Below are 19,161 nucleotides of genomic sequence, written 5' to 3'. Positions count from 1 at the left end.
GGTAAAGAACAAGTCCCAGTATAAACTAACACCGACTGTGAACACAGGAAGTCATCCCAGTGCTCAAAACACCTCAACAGGTTCTCCTACGATGTCAAAGCCATTACTATTTCCAACAGCAAGAGTCCAGCACATGTTTATAATAAAAAGCACAGAATCTTAGTTAGAAACTTCGAGTTCCTTTATCAAGTTTGCCAAACATCTACAAATTCCATCATCTTGCCATCCTCAAAGAAAAGTTATACATTTTAACATTAAATGTAGGCTATGCCTAATTTTTAAACTGCTCAAAAATCTAGTAAAATTAATTTCCCTACATAGCACTACTAAAAGAGGGAACACGTATTCATTAAACAGAACAAAAACAGGTTATCATTTTCAGTATCAGAACTGAATATTTCCTTTAATAATAAAACTTATGCATAAGAACATTTCAGTGAAATATAAAACAAACATTTTTCTCCCCTTATTTCCAACAATCTTTTCTAATGCCTATAGGGAAAAGGACATGGAAAACAAAGAAAAACCTGCTAATCTGTAACTAAAGATCCAGAAAGAGACATTTACTTGTTAGCTCTAATTTCACTCAAGGGAAGGTGAAATGCAAAAATAAACATGTCAGTTTATTCATTAGTAGTCAAGTGAGGAGGTAAACACATCTCTCAAATTAAGGTATCTTAGTAGGAATAATGAAGGAAATGCTCTAAAATGCCAAATCTGGAAAAGATACTACCTAGAAATAAGTAACAGTAACTCACAGTGATACTAAAAATAAGAATCAAGTTGCAATATCTGTACTTAGCAACATCAATGCACTATGTGGATCTTTATAATGTAATTTTTGCATAAATTGTGGATCTTCTTTATAATGTAATTTTTGCAAAAATTGTGGAATATTTTTTGAGAACAAAAAGTGTCCAGGTCACCTAGGCCATTTGTTCTTAGAGCACTTTGGTTGGGGGAGATCCAAGTATATATGAAGCGAAGTATTAATAAAAACCTATGGCTAGCTAGTACTCTTGGTGCCTCTCTTTCTACCTGCAGAAGCTTTTAGCACATTTATCAGAAGCCATACAATGCAAACCCTTTTGATATTAGGTCTCTGGGTGTAGCTTTCAAGATCATTCTTTGTTCCATTCTTCCTGTATTGTCAAACGGCACCCAATAGGTGGTCTAGAGTGAATTTCAAACATGTGCTATTAATACGCCCAAAACTGTTGCTGCAAAGGTGAAAAAAAAAAAACAAAAAACACATTAATTGAATCCTGGCCTGTTCTTACTCATAATGACACAAATGTATTTTCTATGTCCTCAAGCAATAGGAAATAATTTGTAAAACCATGAACTCTTTAGGTGAATATGCCTACAGGTTTTAAAATATGTATTATTCATAGTTACTAAAAGTAATTATATTCTTGTAACAATTCTCCAACAAAAACTACATACAGTTAAGTGTAGGTCACAATTTAAAAAAAATAATGTTACAATCTTTTTTTTTTTTTTTTTAATTTACTCTAGTTTTCAGACTGGTATACTAATGATTATTAGCAACAGTATTATATCTGTAGATATTTCATGTTTTAAAATGTCTTTCTAATGCTCTTTAGAAAAGTTTTCTTAAATGTTTTTTGGGAAAGTCACTATTATTCCTACTCTAGAGATGTCATATGGAAATGATGTCCCTACCTCAAATGACTGTCAGAGGTTCATCAAATAACCCACATTAATACGTATGGTATTTGTATTAAGTACACATTACTTACTGAGTGCTCAAAACATGTTAGCTATTATTAATATACAAAAGTATTGACAGTTATATTAAGGCTATGAGAGTCTATTTTAAGCAGGCAAGTCTGGTTTGGCTCTTCCTCGGGAATTGCACAATTCTTGCCCAAAATGAAGATACCACGGTTTATATATGCTGAACCATCTGCCTGGAATGCTTTTCCCTTCCTCACTCACAATTCCTAACTGCTCTCCTGAGCTAATTCTCACTCTTCAGATCTCAGCATAGATAGTAGTTCCTCCAGGGACACACTGTCCCTAACCTTGCCCACATCTGTGTCACACTACATACACTGGGGTCTCCCCCTACATGCTCCAATGCACATCACCACTATCTGCTTCTACGTTTGCACCCTATGAGACTCAGCTTCATCAACGCAGGGATCGTGGTCTATCTTTAGACACTCCATTCTCGGTGGTTAGCACAATGCTGGAACACAGTAGGTGCTCAATAAATATCTGTGGTATGCAGACACCTGGGATGTGAAACCAGCCTGGCTGGCATTTCAAGAACAGGTTTTCATACAATGTAAGTGACTGGGGCCTAGAGATAAAGCAGCAGCCAGCCATGGGGCCAGTGGAGGATGAGGCTGGTGGGGTGGGGAGCAGTGAGGAGGGGTGCTAGAGGAGATTAGGTTCCATTAGGTCACGTCCGGTCAGAGCAGCAGGGCCACGTCCAGACTGACTCTGGGTATCTAGAGAGCCGTTGGGCAGCCCTGGGAACCAGTGCCTGGGCTGCCTCCCATGGCCCCAGTCTGAGAGATTTCTAACCCAGAGCGTCAGCAACAAGATGCAGGTCAGGGGCCCCTGTGGGCTGGAATGAAAGAGCCCGGTCTGACCCACAGACCCCAGGAGACTTACCAGACAGTTGGGGTGTGCTGTGCACGCCTGGCCCAGCACAGAATTGCAGTGCTGAGGAAGAAACTTGGAGACTTTGGGCACAGCTGTTGGGAAATGCACTGGAGTGTTCTGATTTGTTACGGCAGCTGCGTCATAGGAAGGGACCACTTTAGAATAGTATCTGACAGCGTGGAAGGAATTTAGAGACAGAGCTGTGCTGGGGATTCGGGTTTTATACACATCACCAATAGCGTTCTCTGACGCAGAGCTGGACTGACCTTTAATAAAAAAAGAGTATCTGTCAGTATATGCAAATTGATAACTCTGAACTACTGTATTTGAAATAAATCACCCTCTATTTAATTTCCCCACGGTACAAACTTAAGATAATGTGACACTCAAATGTTGATGAAAAAAACAAAGTGAACTTTTTGGTAGTGACATTTAGTGTAATACAAACACTATAAATTAGTGTTCACTTGTCATTTAAAGACAGAGATTTTAGAGAAGCATCAGATCTCTCTGCCTGTGTATGTGTGTGTGTGTCTTTCATCATAATAAGTGACCAATTCTATGAAGCAAGGACGAATGTTGGAAAGAAAAACTCCATTCAGCCACAAATAGTTTGGTCACTGATTTTTCCATCAGTGAGTGGGTTATACTGTTATATCGCTCTATTCTGTACAGTAACTAGAAGGCAGAAAAAATGTTTACTATCTAGTGAATGGTAACAATGTAGTCCATGTGCTGTGAATATTTATTTTCTTCGGGACACTAAAAGAAATGAAAGTAAAGGAATATAATTTTATATCGACTTTAAATACAAATGGACCTGAAATATTTGTGAAAAAAATCATTTCAGCAAAAGTGTACATAAATTTATGGAAAAGGACAAGTAAAAGCAGCTTAATGAAGTCTAAATGCTGACTAAGATCAGCACTTCTGGTTTACAGGTCAGATTTATCACAGAAATCAGGGGATCATAGGTGGCCACTTAACTTCTCTAACCTTCAATTTACTGGCCTAAGTGGTGAAAGTGCAATTTGAAAGACTTAACTGATTCCAACTGTTCCATTCCTCTCTCAAAAACCATTTTGCAACATGCATGGCCAGCTACACATGTGCTTACATCCAGCCCAAGGAAAGTCCAAAATATAGAAAAAATCCATTATATACAGAGATGTATTTTCTGAAATGTTATGTATAAAATCACTTTCCCCACAAACCTGGAAACATTAAGTGTAGCAAGAAAACTATAAATCACTGGATAAACTACTAAAACCATTAAACTGGTGATAAAAGCTGCATAATACAAAATATAAGTGTACAGGACACAATGTTAAGTAAAAAAGTCAGAGACAAAATCGGAGATCCGATATGATTACTACTATGTTGTTGTTGTTCAGCTGCCCCATCGTGTCCAACTCTTTGCGACTCCATGGACTGCAGCAGGTCAGGCCTCCCTGTCTCTCGGTGTCTCCCGGAGTTTGCCCAAGTTCATGTCCATTGCATCAGTGATGCCAACCAGCCTCTGATGCCCTCTTCTCCTGCCGTTGATCTTTCCCAGCATCAGTAACTTTTCCAATGAGACAGGTGTTTGCACCAGATGACCAAAATACTGGAGCTTCAGTTTCAGCATCAGTCCTTCCAATGAGTATTCAGGGCTGATTTCCCTTAAGACTGACTGGTTTGATCTCCTTGCTGTTCAAGGGACTTTCAGGAATCTTCTCCAGTACCATAGTTCAAAGGCATCGATTCTTTGGCATGTTGCCTTCTTTATGGTCCAGCTCTTACAACCATACGTAACCACTGGGAAGACCAATACTATAGAAGATTACTACTATAGTATTACTACCAAAATATATATATATATATACACACACACACACATGCACATATATATAAAGACTTGAAAGAAATACATTAAAAAATGAAGTTATTATCTTAGTTGGGTTTTGTTGTTGTTTAGTCACTAAGTCATGTCCAACTCTTGCAACCCCATGGACTGCAGTACTCCAGGTTCCCCTGTCCTTCACTATCTCCCGGAGTTTGCTCAAACTCATGTCCATTGAGTTGGTGATGCTATCTAACCATCTCATCCTCTGTCACCTCCTTCTCCTCCTGCTGTCAATCTTTCCCAGCATCAGGGTCTTTTCCAATGAGTTGGTTCCTCACATCAGGTGGCCAAAATATTGGAGCTTCAGCATTAGTCCTTCCAATGAATATTCTGGGTTGATTTCCTTTAGGATTGACTGGTTTGATCTCCTTGCAGTTCAAGGGACTCTCAAGAGTCTTCTCTAGCACCACAATTTGAAGGCATCAATTCTTCAGTTCTCAGCCTTCTTTATGGTCCAACTCTCACATCTGTACATGACTACTACTAGCTGGTTTTTAGTAAAGGACTAATATTGCTTTCAAATGAAAAAATGTATTTAAATAAAATCAGAATGAGGAGTTTGGTTCAATGACCTTCAAGGTCTCCTCCAGCCTGAACCTGACATAAGCCTATGGTCCTAGTGGATTTGTTTCTTCTTGGACCAGTCACTTTAGGTGATATAAAACCAAGAGATCTTGGGGCACAGAAAGGCCTGAATGCCTTTCTGAATGCCTTTCCTCATGCCTCAATGCATGAGGAGAGTGTTTCAGAGGTTCTGCAGGACATGAAGAGTGAAAACGCAGAACTGACAGGCATGTGCCTGTGGCCTGGTCCCTCTCAGATCTAATCTGGGCTGATTTAATTATTCTTTGTGACATTCAGCCAGAGCTACTCTAAGCAGTTTAACCATGGCTCATGGCTACTTTTTCCTTCTCTCCTTCCCTCCCCACTAAGTCAGGAAAAAAATCTAAAAGGACTAACAAACACCCTGAGGCTGATACATGAGCAAGGAGGGCTGTATCCTATTTTGGGCCCCTTTCTCCTTTGACTTTTGACATCAATCCCAGTAACCTCATTTGTTCATGTGGTCTCTATTATGTCCCCACAATATGCACATGACCTCAATGACACTGTCACATCTTTGATAGCACTACTAGTATTTGCTGAAAGTGCAGATTACAGCTAGCATTTTAAAGCAATGAACCTTTTTAAAATTAAGGCATGCATAAGACTCTTTAAGACATATACTACCATGTACTTAACAGACTATGGTATGGTGTAAACGTAATTTTTATATGCACTGAGAAATCAAACAACATGCGACTCTATTGCAAAGCTCATTTTATTGCAGTGGCCTGGAAGAGAACTCACAATATATCCACAGTCTGCCTGTACACTGTTAGCACTGAATTAACAAAAATACTTCCCTTGCTTTAGATTCTACTCACATAATACACACAGTCACCAGTGTGCTCGTCATCTGTGAGCAAGATGAACTTTCTGGTGATGATAGTCAATTTTCAGCCCACCCTCTGGGATAAGACTATTCAAATACCTGTGGCCAGCTGTGTCCTTCCAGTGGACAGCACCAGAAGACCCAGGGTGCAATCTCCCAGCTACGCCTCATCCCGTGGTATGGCAGTGGCTACACAGGAGCCCCGGGTGAGCAGGACACGCACACAAGCCCACATACACTGCAGCCGCAGAGCAGCGGGCAGAGCTCACCTCTCACAGCTTCATCCAAGGCCCCCCCTGAGGTAGGGACAGAATACACATTCAAGTGCTTGTTAGTCAGGAATCTGATGCCTGTCCCAGGTGAGTAAGTGCTGGTCAGCACACTGTTTCCCCTGAGAAGACAAAAAACATTCCGTAGGCATTTCTCAAAGAAGAGGATATGAACATTGCTGAGTTGAACTGCTCTTCTGTCATTCGAGTTCTAAAAGGCACAGAGATAAACTCTGCATTAAATATTAGAGCAAAGCATGGACTAGGACTCAGGATGGTTATTTAGGACATGAAGGAAAGGTTTACTTTTCCTTGTTAAGAGTTTTTCTTGGTTTACATATTCTAATCAATTTAAATAAGGAAGCATTCATTTGGCACACCACCCTTTACACTAGAAATTTCTTTAAGGACTCCTAACTGAAAAAAATGAGGCTGGATTACCCTGGTCACAGAGGAATGCTAGAATCTATCATGCCGTGAATACACTGTCAGTCACCACAGGCACTACTTGTGAAGTCTGGTTTAAAGAAACAACAAAAGAAATTAAGAGTGAGTCAAGTCATGAAGGGATCCCAGGCCTGAGACTATTTTATCCACTGTAATTCAATGATGCACATCAGCAGTGGGAAAGGTTCACTGATTCTTAGTAGATGCCTGAGTTCTCAGTATGGGTGGGTTCAGTGCCTGTCTTATTTCTAGTATTAGTATCAGAGAAAAATAACAAAGTGACTTTGGATTCACAAGATTCAGATTATCATACCTTTGTCCCATGATTGTGCCTGGGACAGATAGCTGGATGGGCATTTGTTGTTTCTTACAAAACTTCCTATTGCTCTGAAGTACTTCTGTAATCTAAGAAACAGACAGACAGAGACCTACTTTATCAATAGATAGCTATAGATGTTTTTCAAAATATACTAACAGGCATACATTTCCAATTATAAAACAAAAAGAAAGGAAACTACAGCATTAAAGCATTGTCTATGAGGATAAAATTCAAGGGCTTGAGAGTTGCATACCTGGCCCATGATGGCTGGAGGGATTTTCTCCCGGACAAACTTCACGTAATCAACTGTGGCCTCGAGGACAGAAGCCGCATCATTCTTTCTCCCCTTTATATATGGCAGCAGGGCGCGCAGCTGCTCACAGCAATACTTGATTCGTTCCCTGAGCAGAGAAGTGTGACAAGTAAGGAATAATTAGTCCACTTTCTTCCTGTCACAAGAACAAACAATCTTCCTCCTGGGTCTGTTTATAAAGGAACCAGCCCCTCTCTTTCTGGTCTCCGATTCAGAGGAAGACCATGTCCCCACAAGCCAGCAGCCTCCAAGGCCCCTGGAATCACAGCTTCCCGGGGCACTGGCTCACATGCTACCAAGTACAGTGTCTGTGCTGATGGCAGCCCAGTGCACTCGTCCTTGTGGGTGTGCAGGATGCCCAGACACTGAGGACCAGAGAACACCCCTTCTGCCTACGGAAATCCACAGGTGATGCAACCCTCAGAGGAAAGAATCACACACCACATGGGTAAATCCTTTTGTGACCCACACGAGAGAGACACCTGGAAGACAGAGTCCATGGGATAGTCCCGTCGCTCTGATCTGGACCACAATTCCAACAACACACAATTAGCATCTTGAAATACATGGGCTTTAACTGTGTTCTGAAGTGTCCAAAGGAAAATCAAAAGCCTGCTTCCTTGACACAAGGCGGGCACATGAGCAAAACAAATAAACCAATATGCAAATGAGAATGACGTCCAGGCTCATACCAGAAACGCACCTAAGTCTTTCATAGTTCTGAAGGGAAATATATAAGACATGTAACACCAAACTGACCGAAGCCTTTGGAACCTTCAGTTATCCAAGTTTTCATTTAACAAACATTCTTAAGCATGTTCTGTGCTGAATACTGCCTTGACATAAATGGGATCAAAGGGTGGCTTTGCCAATTTCTAGCTGGGATCTTAGGCAAGTTACTAAACTTTTCTGAACCTCAGAATGACAAAAATACATGGATTAAAAAATCCACTTTGACATATAGCCAATGAATAACTCAAATATTCCAGACCAGTGGGTGGTATTTTAATTGGGCTTTAAGCTTTGGGGGTTCCGTGGAAATGTCTCAGGGACCATTCTGTAAAAGGGGTGGAAGTGTCAACAATTTGACACATGGATGAAGGGCTTTGAAACTTCATACACCCTTCCATAGGGTACTTTCACTTATAAGGACTGCAAACACAGAATAAACTTTCTGTAGAATATCCATTATGGTAGCCTTTCAGTAAAATGACCTCCCTGTGGCTCAGACGGTAAAGCGTCTGCCTACAATGCAGGAGATCCGGGTTCAATCCCTGGATCGGGAAGATCTCCTGGAGAAGGAAATGGCAACCCACTCCAGTACTCTTGCCTGGAAAATCCCATGGATGGAGGAACCTGGTAGGGCTACAGTCCATGGGGTCGCAAAGAGTTGGACACAACTGAGCGACTTCACTTTCCATTTCAGTAAAATAGGAAAACCAATCTGAAGACACAAAATAAGCGGATGCTTAAGTAAGCTAGAGGATATTAGTTCAGCAGAATATTATCTGGACGTGGAAAGGATATAAAGCTTACTAGGGAAAAATAGGGTATTTCTATAGGATATAAGTACAAGATAGAAGATAGCATATAAAATATGATTACAGCCATTAACGCCAAAAGAGACAATAGTGTCAATTAGTCATTATTTCTAGATAGTTGGACTATAGAACATATTATTTCTTCCTTTTATTTTCTACATTTTCCAAGTATCTGTGGGGCATATATCACTTTTATAGTGAAAAATCATATTAAACATTTCTTCCATTAGGAAAATGTTCAAACATACAGGGAGACTGAGAGAATTAAAAATTCTTATTCCTTAAAAGCTGAAAAAATTAAGAATTTGTACAGGGAGCACTTAAATACCTATAACCTGGAGTCCACAGTGAATAGTTACTGTCCATGCTTTGTCATATATGAATCATCCCACTGGTCAGACATCAATCCATTTCATTACACTGAAGTATTTCAAAGTAAATTACAGACTTCAGTACACTAAATCCCTAAACATATTATGAGCTACAGTTAAAATTATTTTCTTTTCAGGTAAAAGTTACATAAAATAAAATGCACCAATCTTAAGGGTGCCATTCTGTGAGCTTTCATAATGCACAAAGCTGTGTGACGCGAGCCACCTCACCGACATTCTCATGACCCAGGAAGTTCCTTCTGTCCCTTCTCAGTCAGTCTCATTCCCCATAAAAGGCAACCACGTTTCTGATATTTTTCCCTCTCACATTAATTTTTTCCTTTTAACTTCATATAAATTAAATCTAACAACATGTGCCTTTTTATGTAAGGTTTCTCTCACTTGCATCATGTTTTTGAGATTTATCCAAGATAATCTGTTGTGTCAGTAATTTATTGCTTTTTATTAATAGCATTCCAAAGTATAAATATGCCATAACTTGTTTATTCAGGCTCTTATTAATCGGCACTTCCACTATTTCCAATTTTTGATCATTAGGAATAAAACTACTAGATCTTCTATACATCTTTTTGTGAATGTGTATTTTATTTCTCTTAGTAAATGTACAGGAATTGAATCAATGGGCTATTTTATAAATTTAGAAATTTAGAACTTTCCCCCAAATTCTACCATTTTACACTCCCACCATCAGTGTATGAGAATCCCTGTTGTTCCAAATCTATGACAACATTTAACATTGTCAGTTTTAGTTTTAAAATATTGGATTTTCTGAGGTATATGTGGTAGTGTCTCATGTTTTATAATGTGCATTTCCATGATGACAAATTACATTCAGCAATTTTTTCTGCTGCTTATTAGGCACTTTATCTTCCTTTGTGAAGTGTCTGTTCAAATAATTTACCTATGCAGGTCTTTTTATTATTGAACTTTAGGAGTTCTCTATATATTCTAGTGTCACTATTTTGCCAATATATTTGTTTTGCAAATCTCTTCTCCCTGTATGTAGTCTGCCTATTTATTTTCTGAGTGGGGTCTTATGAAAGCAAAAGTTGTAAATTTTGAGGAGTACTAATTCATCTACTCTTTCTTTTGTGGTTATTGCTTTGTGTGTCATAAGGAACAATTGCCTACCCTTAGCTAGTGAAACATTAACCTTTATTTTCTTCTAGAACTGTAGCTTTCAGTTCATTACCTATGAGCCACATGAATCTATTTAAATATAAATTCATAAAAAATTTATAAAAATTTGAATTCATTTCTTAAGTTGCAATACCCACATTTCAAATACTCAATAATATGACTTGCAGCTACCTTCCTGGACAGCAGATACAGGCCACTTCTAACACTGCAGAAAGTTCTACTGAACAGCCCTATTCTAGAAGCTTTACAGCTCTAGTTTTATATAGCAGCCCTGTCTATACTCCATGTTGAATTAATTTTCACATGATATGAGTAAGGGGTCAAGTTTCATCATTCGTTTCACATGGATGTCCAGTTGTTCCAGCACCATTTATAGAAAAGACGTTTGTTACCCAAGTTGTTTGCTCTGGTGATTTGCTGAAAATCAAGACACCAAAATATGTGGGTCTAATACTAGGCTATTGTGTTCTATTATCTACCAGTCCATCTTCATTTTAGTAAAATAACGATAAATGTAGCTGTATACTATGTCTTAAAGCCAGGTAGCTTACATACTCCAATTTTGTTACATGTTTTCAAGATTGCTCTATTCTGAGGCCTTTTATATTCAGAGACCTTTCCATACAGTTTTGAATTAGACTGTCAACTTTTTCCAAAAAAAAAAAAAAAAAAACTAATCAAATTATCTAGATATGAATAAAATTGTATTTCAGTTTAGTGAGGACTGAGGTCTTAATAACATAAATAGTTTAATTCATAATTATGTATAATGCATGATTTAGGGTTTTAGTTTATCACAGCAATATCTTGAGTGACCACTGTACAGATATTACATGTCTTTTATGCATTTTTGTTCCTAAATATTTTTGTTAGAAGTCTGTCTGAGCACTAGGCTAAGACCTCCTTGAAGGCAACAATTTATTTCTTATCTCAATTCTGCAATCATATTCTGGCACATTACACTCACACCTACTTGCTGAATGGCTAAATAAGTGGAATGAGTGAGTAGCATATATTCAGTTGCCAGATAAACTAGTTTCACAGTGATAACTTTTCTTTTGGCCATGCTGCATCTTTGCTGCTGCCTGCAGGTTCTTCTCTAGTTGCAGCAAGTAGGGGCTACTCTCTAGTTTCTGGTGCCCGGGCTTCTTTTGTTATGGAGCATGGGCTCTAGGCATGCAGGTTTCAGTAGTTGTGGTGCATGGATTTAGTTGCTCTGTAGCACGCAGAATTTTCCCGGACTGGGATCGAACCCAAGTACCCTGCACTGGCAGGCGGATTCTTAATCACTGGACCATAAGAGAAGTCTTCACACTAACTTTTAACAATGCTATAAAAAACTATGAAATTCATGAAAGTAATTTCTTCCTACAAAGGAATAATGCTAAAAAAAAGGGGGGTGCTGTATCAAAATTTACCTTCTCAGCTTTTCCTTGCTTGAATGAAGAAGAGAAACCTTTTTTTTTTCCTCAAAATTTGACAATGGAGCCTTTAAATCAAGTCCAAGGTCATTTCTTAGAGATTCAGAGCTAGAAAAAAGAAAAAAATTGTACCATATATTTAAAAGGAAAATTATGAGGCAATTGTAAAATAATCACCAATACACTAGTCAAAGGATGCTTCTCTAAATCCCTAGCTTTATACAATGGTGCAGTAATTATCAAATTACCTCATGTAACTGGTACAGAATATTTTATTTCAGAAGAATTTATTATCAAGATTATCATAAATTCAATCCAAAATTCTAAGATACTGATAAATAACAGACACAAACAGTACTATAATATTCTAACCTCACTGATTATAAGTATTCCAAATTACATGACTGTATTAAAGGTGCATTACAGGAAAACAGTACAGAGGAGGAGAAGGGCAAGATACACTATTCCAGCTTGATCAGCAACTGGTGAAGTTTCCCTCCATGTAAAAATGCATCATTTAATGGATATTTTCTGGCTCTACTATTTTTCTAGATTTGATTTTAATTGATTTAAAAATATATTTCCCTAAGAAACTTACAAATTAACATTATTTTCTTCATTTGAAGATAAATAAATGACTTTCAAATGACTTAATTTGAAAATTTACTTTTATTTATACTAGTAAGATAGTGAGGAAAAACAAAGATACAAGATGAGGAGAGCTCAAAAAGCAGTTTTAAGTAACACAAGAAAATCACAAAGCCTTCCAAAACCCTTCCCAAACTCAACTCCCAGAAAAAGTTTAACACAGAAAATTTCTTTGAGTTTAAAATCTTAAGTAAGATAAAGAAAGCTGTTGTTAACTCTGCACTATTGAAGTGAGTGCGTCCCTGGTTTAACCACACTTACTGGGTGCCAAGTCTCCTCCTTGTACAAAATAGTAGATGGTTACATTCTACAAATTCTGGAAGTGACTCAAAATTCTTACTGCCATCACCCAAATCCTCAGCACTTCTGTCCATTCTTTATAGTCAAATGCTCTATTTAAAAATCGCCTTGGAAATCAGCTTCAAGTGAAACAAATGAACAAATATAGAATTTTTACAAGCACTCAGTGTTAGAACTGAAAGGGTTTAAATGGCCTATCCTCTGCAGGTTTGAAGGCTAGTTCTAATATCCCAGAGGGACACAGACAGAGAGACTGTCTTTAAAGGCTCATTTTCAATAAACAGGGGGATAGTTCAGGAAAGACATTGGGGAAAAGCTTAGCGGCAGATGGATAACAGCTCAGGATTCCATTGTTTTCAAAGTCTGAACATCACTGCTTTTATTTAACCCAGTCTTTACTTGAAGGTGTCCAGTGATGGGAGTGGGTAGTCTACCCTTCTCCCGTGGATCTTCCTGACCCAGGATCTCCTGCATTGCAGGCAGATTCTTTACTAAATGAGCTATCAGGGAACCTGATGGGTAACTTACTACCTGACAATTCAACCTGCTCCCCTGTGGCTGTGGAGTGCTTCCTTACACTGAGATGGATACTTCTTTAATATGCACCCTCAGTGGCACCTCAGGATTCTGAAATACAGAACAAGCTGTATCCTTCTTCCACAAAACAGATACTTTCTTTTGCATCACACCCAGCACTGGAGCTGCTGTTCCACAATCAATAAGTCCTCCAGAAATGTTTTTTAATGAAATATACACAGTAAAAATTGCTATTAACATACACAGTAAAAATTGCTATTAGGAAAAAGTTAAGGAAAAAAAAAAAACTAACCAAGCAAATACATCAGTAGAAAAATATCCCAGGTGTTCACTGTAGGACTTCGGCAGAGGCAACTCAGGTTCTTCAGACTTCACAGAAATTTCATTCTTAACTGCAAGTTTTTAAAAAGGAACCATTTTAGTTATAAAATCACTGGTGAGGATGATGTCAATCACACATGCAAGCTCTAATCAAAAACAGTTGTTGTGTTTCACTCAATAGATTTTACAAAGCAGTGCTTTTAAAATAAAAAAGTAATTTATAGATTTCAGCCTGTGAAGCATAGAACAACTCGTGTAAGAAAGCAAAATTACAACACTACATACAATTTACTCCACAGCAGCCTCCTTTAACCAGAGTCTACTAATTAGTGATAGGTGTGCTTAAAATGCATTCAACTGAGCTTATTTATTATTTACAGGTAAATGTCAGAGGCAGAAAATGCACATGAGTCTTCAGTAAATGGCTGCATTGTCAAAGCATCTGATGGTTGTGTTGTTTTTTGGTTTGGGGGTTGTTCTTTTTTTGCTGTTTTGCCGCTGCCCATCCTCAGAGTAGAGCTGAGATGACTGGTGAGATGTGGTTATGACCAACAGGAATGTGCTAGACAAGTGGAGATGAGCAGCTGTTCTATTTCCAATGAGAACCAAAACTAGAAGAGATTACAAAAGGACCTTGGTCCAGAAGGGTTACCATTTCTCTCCCAGGAAGAACTCTGACACTTGCAGTGGCTGGGAGCCATTAGAATGCTACAAAACAGACTCACTCATCTTCCCTCCATAATGAAGAACATTTTAAAAAAATGAGAGGTGTACTGAATCTTGTGTCATCTGGGGTTTGAGCTTATCCATCACGATCCCAAAAGTGTCTTCCAGGTCCATTTGAAGAAAAATACCTTAATTTAAACAGATTCCTGCTTGTAACCCAGACTTTGAAAAACCATAAATAGTCACTGATCAACAATGATTCCAGTAGAATTTAATTTCAGAAATTGGAGTCTGCCCTTTTACAAGCCATATTAAAACTAATTTAATTATCTTAAGTGTTTAGATGCTGGCAATACACATAATACAGTATAGGTGAGGAGTTTAGAAATGTAAGGTCTCATTGAAGCACTGACACCAATTATCTGTATATAAAAATCTAAACCCCCCCCCAAAAAAGTAACACACAATAAAAATCTAAAGCAGAAAGGATAATCACTCTATTAACTTAAAGAAGTAAAATAATTTATATACAAGTGTTCACCAAAGCACAAGACTCAAGGTAAATGGTGCTGGCTTTTACATAATCACACAATGACAAAGCATGAATAAGTCCATTTAAATGACTAAGGAATGATGGTAGCAGCTACTAAAACAAATGACAAACCAAAAAAATACCCTGTGCTTAACTACAACACTGCATTTGTCTTTATGCAACACATTTGAAACCTTTGAAGACAAACTTTCTTCACAGGAAGAGTACATATGGTTCCCTTTATTTTATTCACACTTGTTTTCTTCAGTTCTGTTTAGTTCAGTGGTGTCTGACTCTTTGCAACCCCATGGACTGTAGCACGACAGGCTTCCCTGTCCATCAACAACTCTCAGACCTTGCTCAAACTCATGTCCATTGAGTCAGTGATGCCATCCAACCATTTCATCCTCTATCGTTCCCTTCTCCTCCTGCCTTCAATCTTTCCCAGCATCAGGGTCTTTTCTAGTGAGTCAGTTCTTCACATCAGGTGGCCAAAGTACTAGAGCTTCAATATCAGTCCTTCCAATGAATACTCAGGACTGATTCCCTTTAGGATTGACTAGTTGGATCTCCTTGCAGTCCAAGGGACTCTCAAGAGTCTTCTCCAACACCACAGTTCAAAAGCATCAATTCTTTGGCACTGAGCCTTCTTTATAGTCTAACTCTCACATCCATACATGACTACTAGAAAAACCATAGCTTTGACCAGATGGACCTTTGTTGGCAAAGTAATGCCTCTGCTTTTCAATATGCTATCTAGGGTTGGTCATAGTTTTTCTTCCAAGGAGCAGGTGTCTTTTAATTTCATGGCTGCAGTCACCATCTGCAGTGATTTTGGAGCCCCCAAAAAGAAAGTCTCTGTTTCTATTGTTTCCCCATCTATCTGCCATAAAGTGATGGGACCAGATGCCATGGTCTTCGTTTTTTGTACGTTGACTTTTAAAGTCAACTTTTTCACTCTCCTCTTTCACTTTCATCAAGAGGTTCTTCAGTTTTTCTTCACTTTCTGCCATAAGGGTGGTATCATCTGCATATCTAAGGTTATTGATATTTCTCCCGGCAATCCTGATTCCAGCTTGTGCTTCATCCAGCCTGGCATCTTGCATGATGTACTCTGCATAGAGTTAAATGAGCAGGGTGACAATATACAGCCTTGATGTACTCCTTTCCCAATTTGGAACCAGTCTGTTGTTCCATGTCCGGTTCTAATGTTGCTTCTTGACCTGCTTACAGGTTTTTCAGGAGGCAGGTAAGGTGGTCTGGTATTCCCATCTCTTTCAGAATTTACCATAGTTTGTGTGATCCACACAGTCAAAGGTTTTGGTGTAGTCAATGAAGCCGAAGTAGATGTTTTTCTGGAATTGTCTTGCTTTTTCTATGGTCCAACAGATGCTGGCAATTTGATCTCTGGTTCCTCTGCCCTTGCTAAATCCAGCTTGAATATCTGGAAGTTCTCAATTCACACACTATTGAAGCCTTGCTTAGAGAATTTTGAGCATTACTTTGCTAGCATGTGAGATGAGTGCAATTGTGGTAGTTTGAATATTCTTTGGCATTGTCCTTCTTTGGGACTGGAATGAAAACTGACCTTTTCCAGTCCTGTGGCCACTGCTGAGTTTTCCACATTTGCTGGCATATTTAGTGCAGCACTTTCACAGCATCATCTTTTAGGATTTGATATAGCTCAACTGGAATTCCATCACCTCCACTAGCTTTGTTCTTAGTGATGCTTCCTAAGGCTCACCTGACTTTGCACTCCAGGATGTCTGACTCTAGGTGAGCAGTCACACCATTGTGGTTATCTGGGTCATGAAGGTCTTTTTTGTATAGTTTTCTGTGTATTCTTACCATTTCTTCTTAATACATTCTACTTCTGTTAGGTCCACACCATTTCTGTCCTTCATTGTGCTCATCTTTGCATGAAATGTTCCCTTGGTATCTCTTAATTTTCTTGAAGAGATCTCTAGCCTTTCCCATTCTGTTGTTTTCCTCTATTTCTTCACATTGATCACTTAGGAAGGCTTTCTTATCTCACCTTGCTATTCTTTGGAACTCTGCATTCAGATGGGTGTATCTTTTCTTTTCTCTGCCTTTCACTTCCCTTCTTTTTCCAGCAATTTGTAAGGCCTCCTCAGACAACCATTTTGCCTTTTCGCATTTCTTTTTCTTGGGGATGATCTTGATCACTGCCTCCTTGATCACCAACCTCCATCCATAGTTCTTCAGGGATTCTGTCTATCAGATCTAATCCCTTGAATCTATTTCTCACTTCCACTGTATAATCATAAGGGATTTGATTTGGGTCACACCTGAATGGTCTAGTGGTTTTCCCTACTTTCTTCAATTTAAGTCTGAACTTTGCAATAAGAGTTCATGAACTGAGCCACACTCAGCTCATAGTCTTATTTTTGCTGACTATATAGAGCGTCTTCATCTTCAGCTGCAAAGGATATAATCAGTCTGATTTTGCTATTTACCATCTGTGATGACCATGTGCAGTGATGACCATGTGCAGTGTTGCCTCTTGTGTGTTGTTTTCTTCAGACTATGATAAACAAGGACTATATGTCCTTATAATATAGAGAATGTAGTTAGTCCTCAACATATAAAAGGCATCAGTGGAAAACCAAATGTATAAATACAGTTCTCAAAGAATTTTAATTAGAGTTTTTCAAATCTTTGGAAACTTGTTTTCCACTCACCAGTATGTGAGAAATACATTTTCCAGTACTTCAACACAACACTCATTTTTTCCATTGTTAGTGGTTCGGTTAAAGCAATATCAGCTCCATGTTCTGAAACACAACCTAAGAATCTTTGTATTAAATATTGACCTTATGATTTCTACTTGGAGAAAAAAACAAATAATATACCCAACAGGCACATACCTTTAAAATTCTCAGGGATTATAAAAACAAACAGCAAATGTGTATTTTTTTTCTTACCAAATCTGAAAGGGAAAAAAGAAGCTTAAAATGAAGCAAAATCATCACTAAAAAACTTGGGATTCATACATTTAGCTTATTAGGAAGTAACTACACCAGGGTGATTTTCTTTATTTCATTAGAATTTAAAACGGTGATGTTAACATGGAAATTTACTGACAGCAGCGTCTTTAATCAGTGAGGGAAAAGACTGCTGTTGTTCAGTCGCAAAGTCATGTCTGACTCTGCTACCCTGTGGGCTGTAGCCCGCCAAGCTCCTCTGTCCATGGGATCTTCCAGGCAAGAATACTGGAGTGGGCTGCCATTTTCTTCTCCAGGGCATCTCTCTGACCCAGGGATCAAACCCGAGTCTCCTGCATCTCCTGTACTGCAGGTGGATTCTTACCTCTGAGCCACCAGGGAAGCTCTAGGGATGAGAAGGATTTTTTTCTTTTTTTCAGTTTACAAGAGAAGATGTTGCATTTTGATTTCACGCAATTGCACAAAGAGGGTTCTGCAGTGTGTGGCTGAGGTGGACAGTACAGTTACAGATTATTTGAAAAATACAAGGGAAGGGGATATCCTGAAACTCATGCTTGCTCTGTTGAAAGTTTTATATATAATAGATGCTTTAGCTTCTCTGTTTCCTTTTAATGGGCAAGAAAATCCAAATTTTGAATCATTAATCAGAACCCTGGCTTCTCTGAGCAGGAGTTCACTCTGTTAATAAGAATAGTCTTTTTACAGTTCATTTCTATAGCAACCACTAATGCCAGCTATTTAAAACTGGGCAAGGGGTAAGTGAGAAAGAGGTGATTTTTTAAAAATAAACCTTTAACTTTAATATAATTTTACATTTACAGAAAAAATATGAAAACAGTAGACTTTCCATACACCCCAAACCCAATTTCCTATACTGCAAACACCTTGCATTAATTTAGAAAATTTCTTACAATTAATGAGCCAACATCAGTACATTATTATTAATTTAAGCTCATTCTTTATTCCAATTTCCTTAGTTTTTCCTAATGTACTTTTTATCCTATGCCAGGATTCCATCCAGGATCCCACATTACATTTAGTGATTAGGCTCTCTTAGGCTACTCTGCACTGTGACATTTTTGCTGACTTTTGTTTTTGATGATCTGGATATTTTTGAGAATACGACTCAGGTATTTGAAAATATGGCTCATGTATTAGGTAGAATATAAGATGGACTACTTTTATTCTCACTTTAAAAAAAAATGAGCCAAAACCTTATCCAGATTATTGATCTAACTACACGTTTACACGACATTTAAAAAAAAGAGGATTTTAAGATGCTATGGGGATGAAATTGGAATGAGGGAAATTTATAAGACAAATGGCCACTTTATAAAACATATAAAGAAAAGATAAAAAGAAAAAAATCAAAAGGAAAGGAAAATTGAATCT

At 38.3% G+C, this 19,161-nt stretch overlaps 1 protein-coding gene across 1 annotated transcript in view; it reads right to left on the bottom strand.

Moving 5' to 3' along the window:
* Positions 1 to 503: 503 nt before the first annotated feature.
* Positions 504 to 19,161, bottom strand: part of SOHLH2 (spermatogenesis and oogenesis specific basic helix-loop-helix 2) — a 90,174-nt gene continuing 71,516 nt past the window's right edge. The window contains 9 exon segments of the mRNA XM_065901738.1: positions 504 to 1,220; positions 2,647 to 2,903; positions 6,227 to 6,348; positions 6,987 to 7,078; positions 7,246 to 7,393; positions 11,797 to 11,907; positions 13,577 to 13,676; positions 17,506 to 17,610; positions 17,692 to 17,753. Of these exon segments, the coding sequence (XP_065757810.1) occupies positions 1,200 to 1,220; positions 2,647 to 2,903; positions 6,227 to 6,348; positions 6,987 to 7,078; positions 7,246 to 7,393; positions 11,797 to 11,907; positions 13,577 to 13,676; positions 17,506 to 17,610; positions 17,692 to 17,753 (1,018 nt within the window). The 3' untranslated portion in view covers positions 504 to 1,199.

This window comes from Muntiacus reevesi, chromosome 11 (assembly GCF_963930625.1).
Source record: "Muntiacus reevesi chromosome 11, mMunRee1.1, whole genome shotgun sequence".
Classification (NCBI taxonomy): domain Eukaryota; kingdom Metazoa; phylum Chordata; class Mammalia; order Artiodactyla; family Cervidae; genus Muntiacus; species Muntiacus reevesi.
The sequence above is the reverse complement of the archived record's forward strand: the minus strand, read 5'-3'. Positions and strand labels throughout refer to the sequence as shown.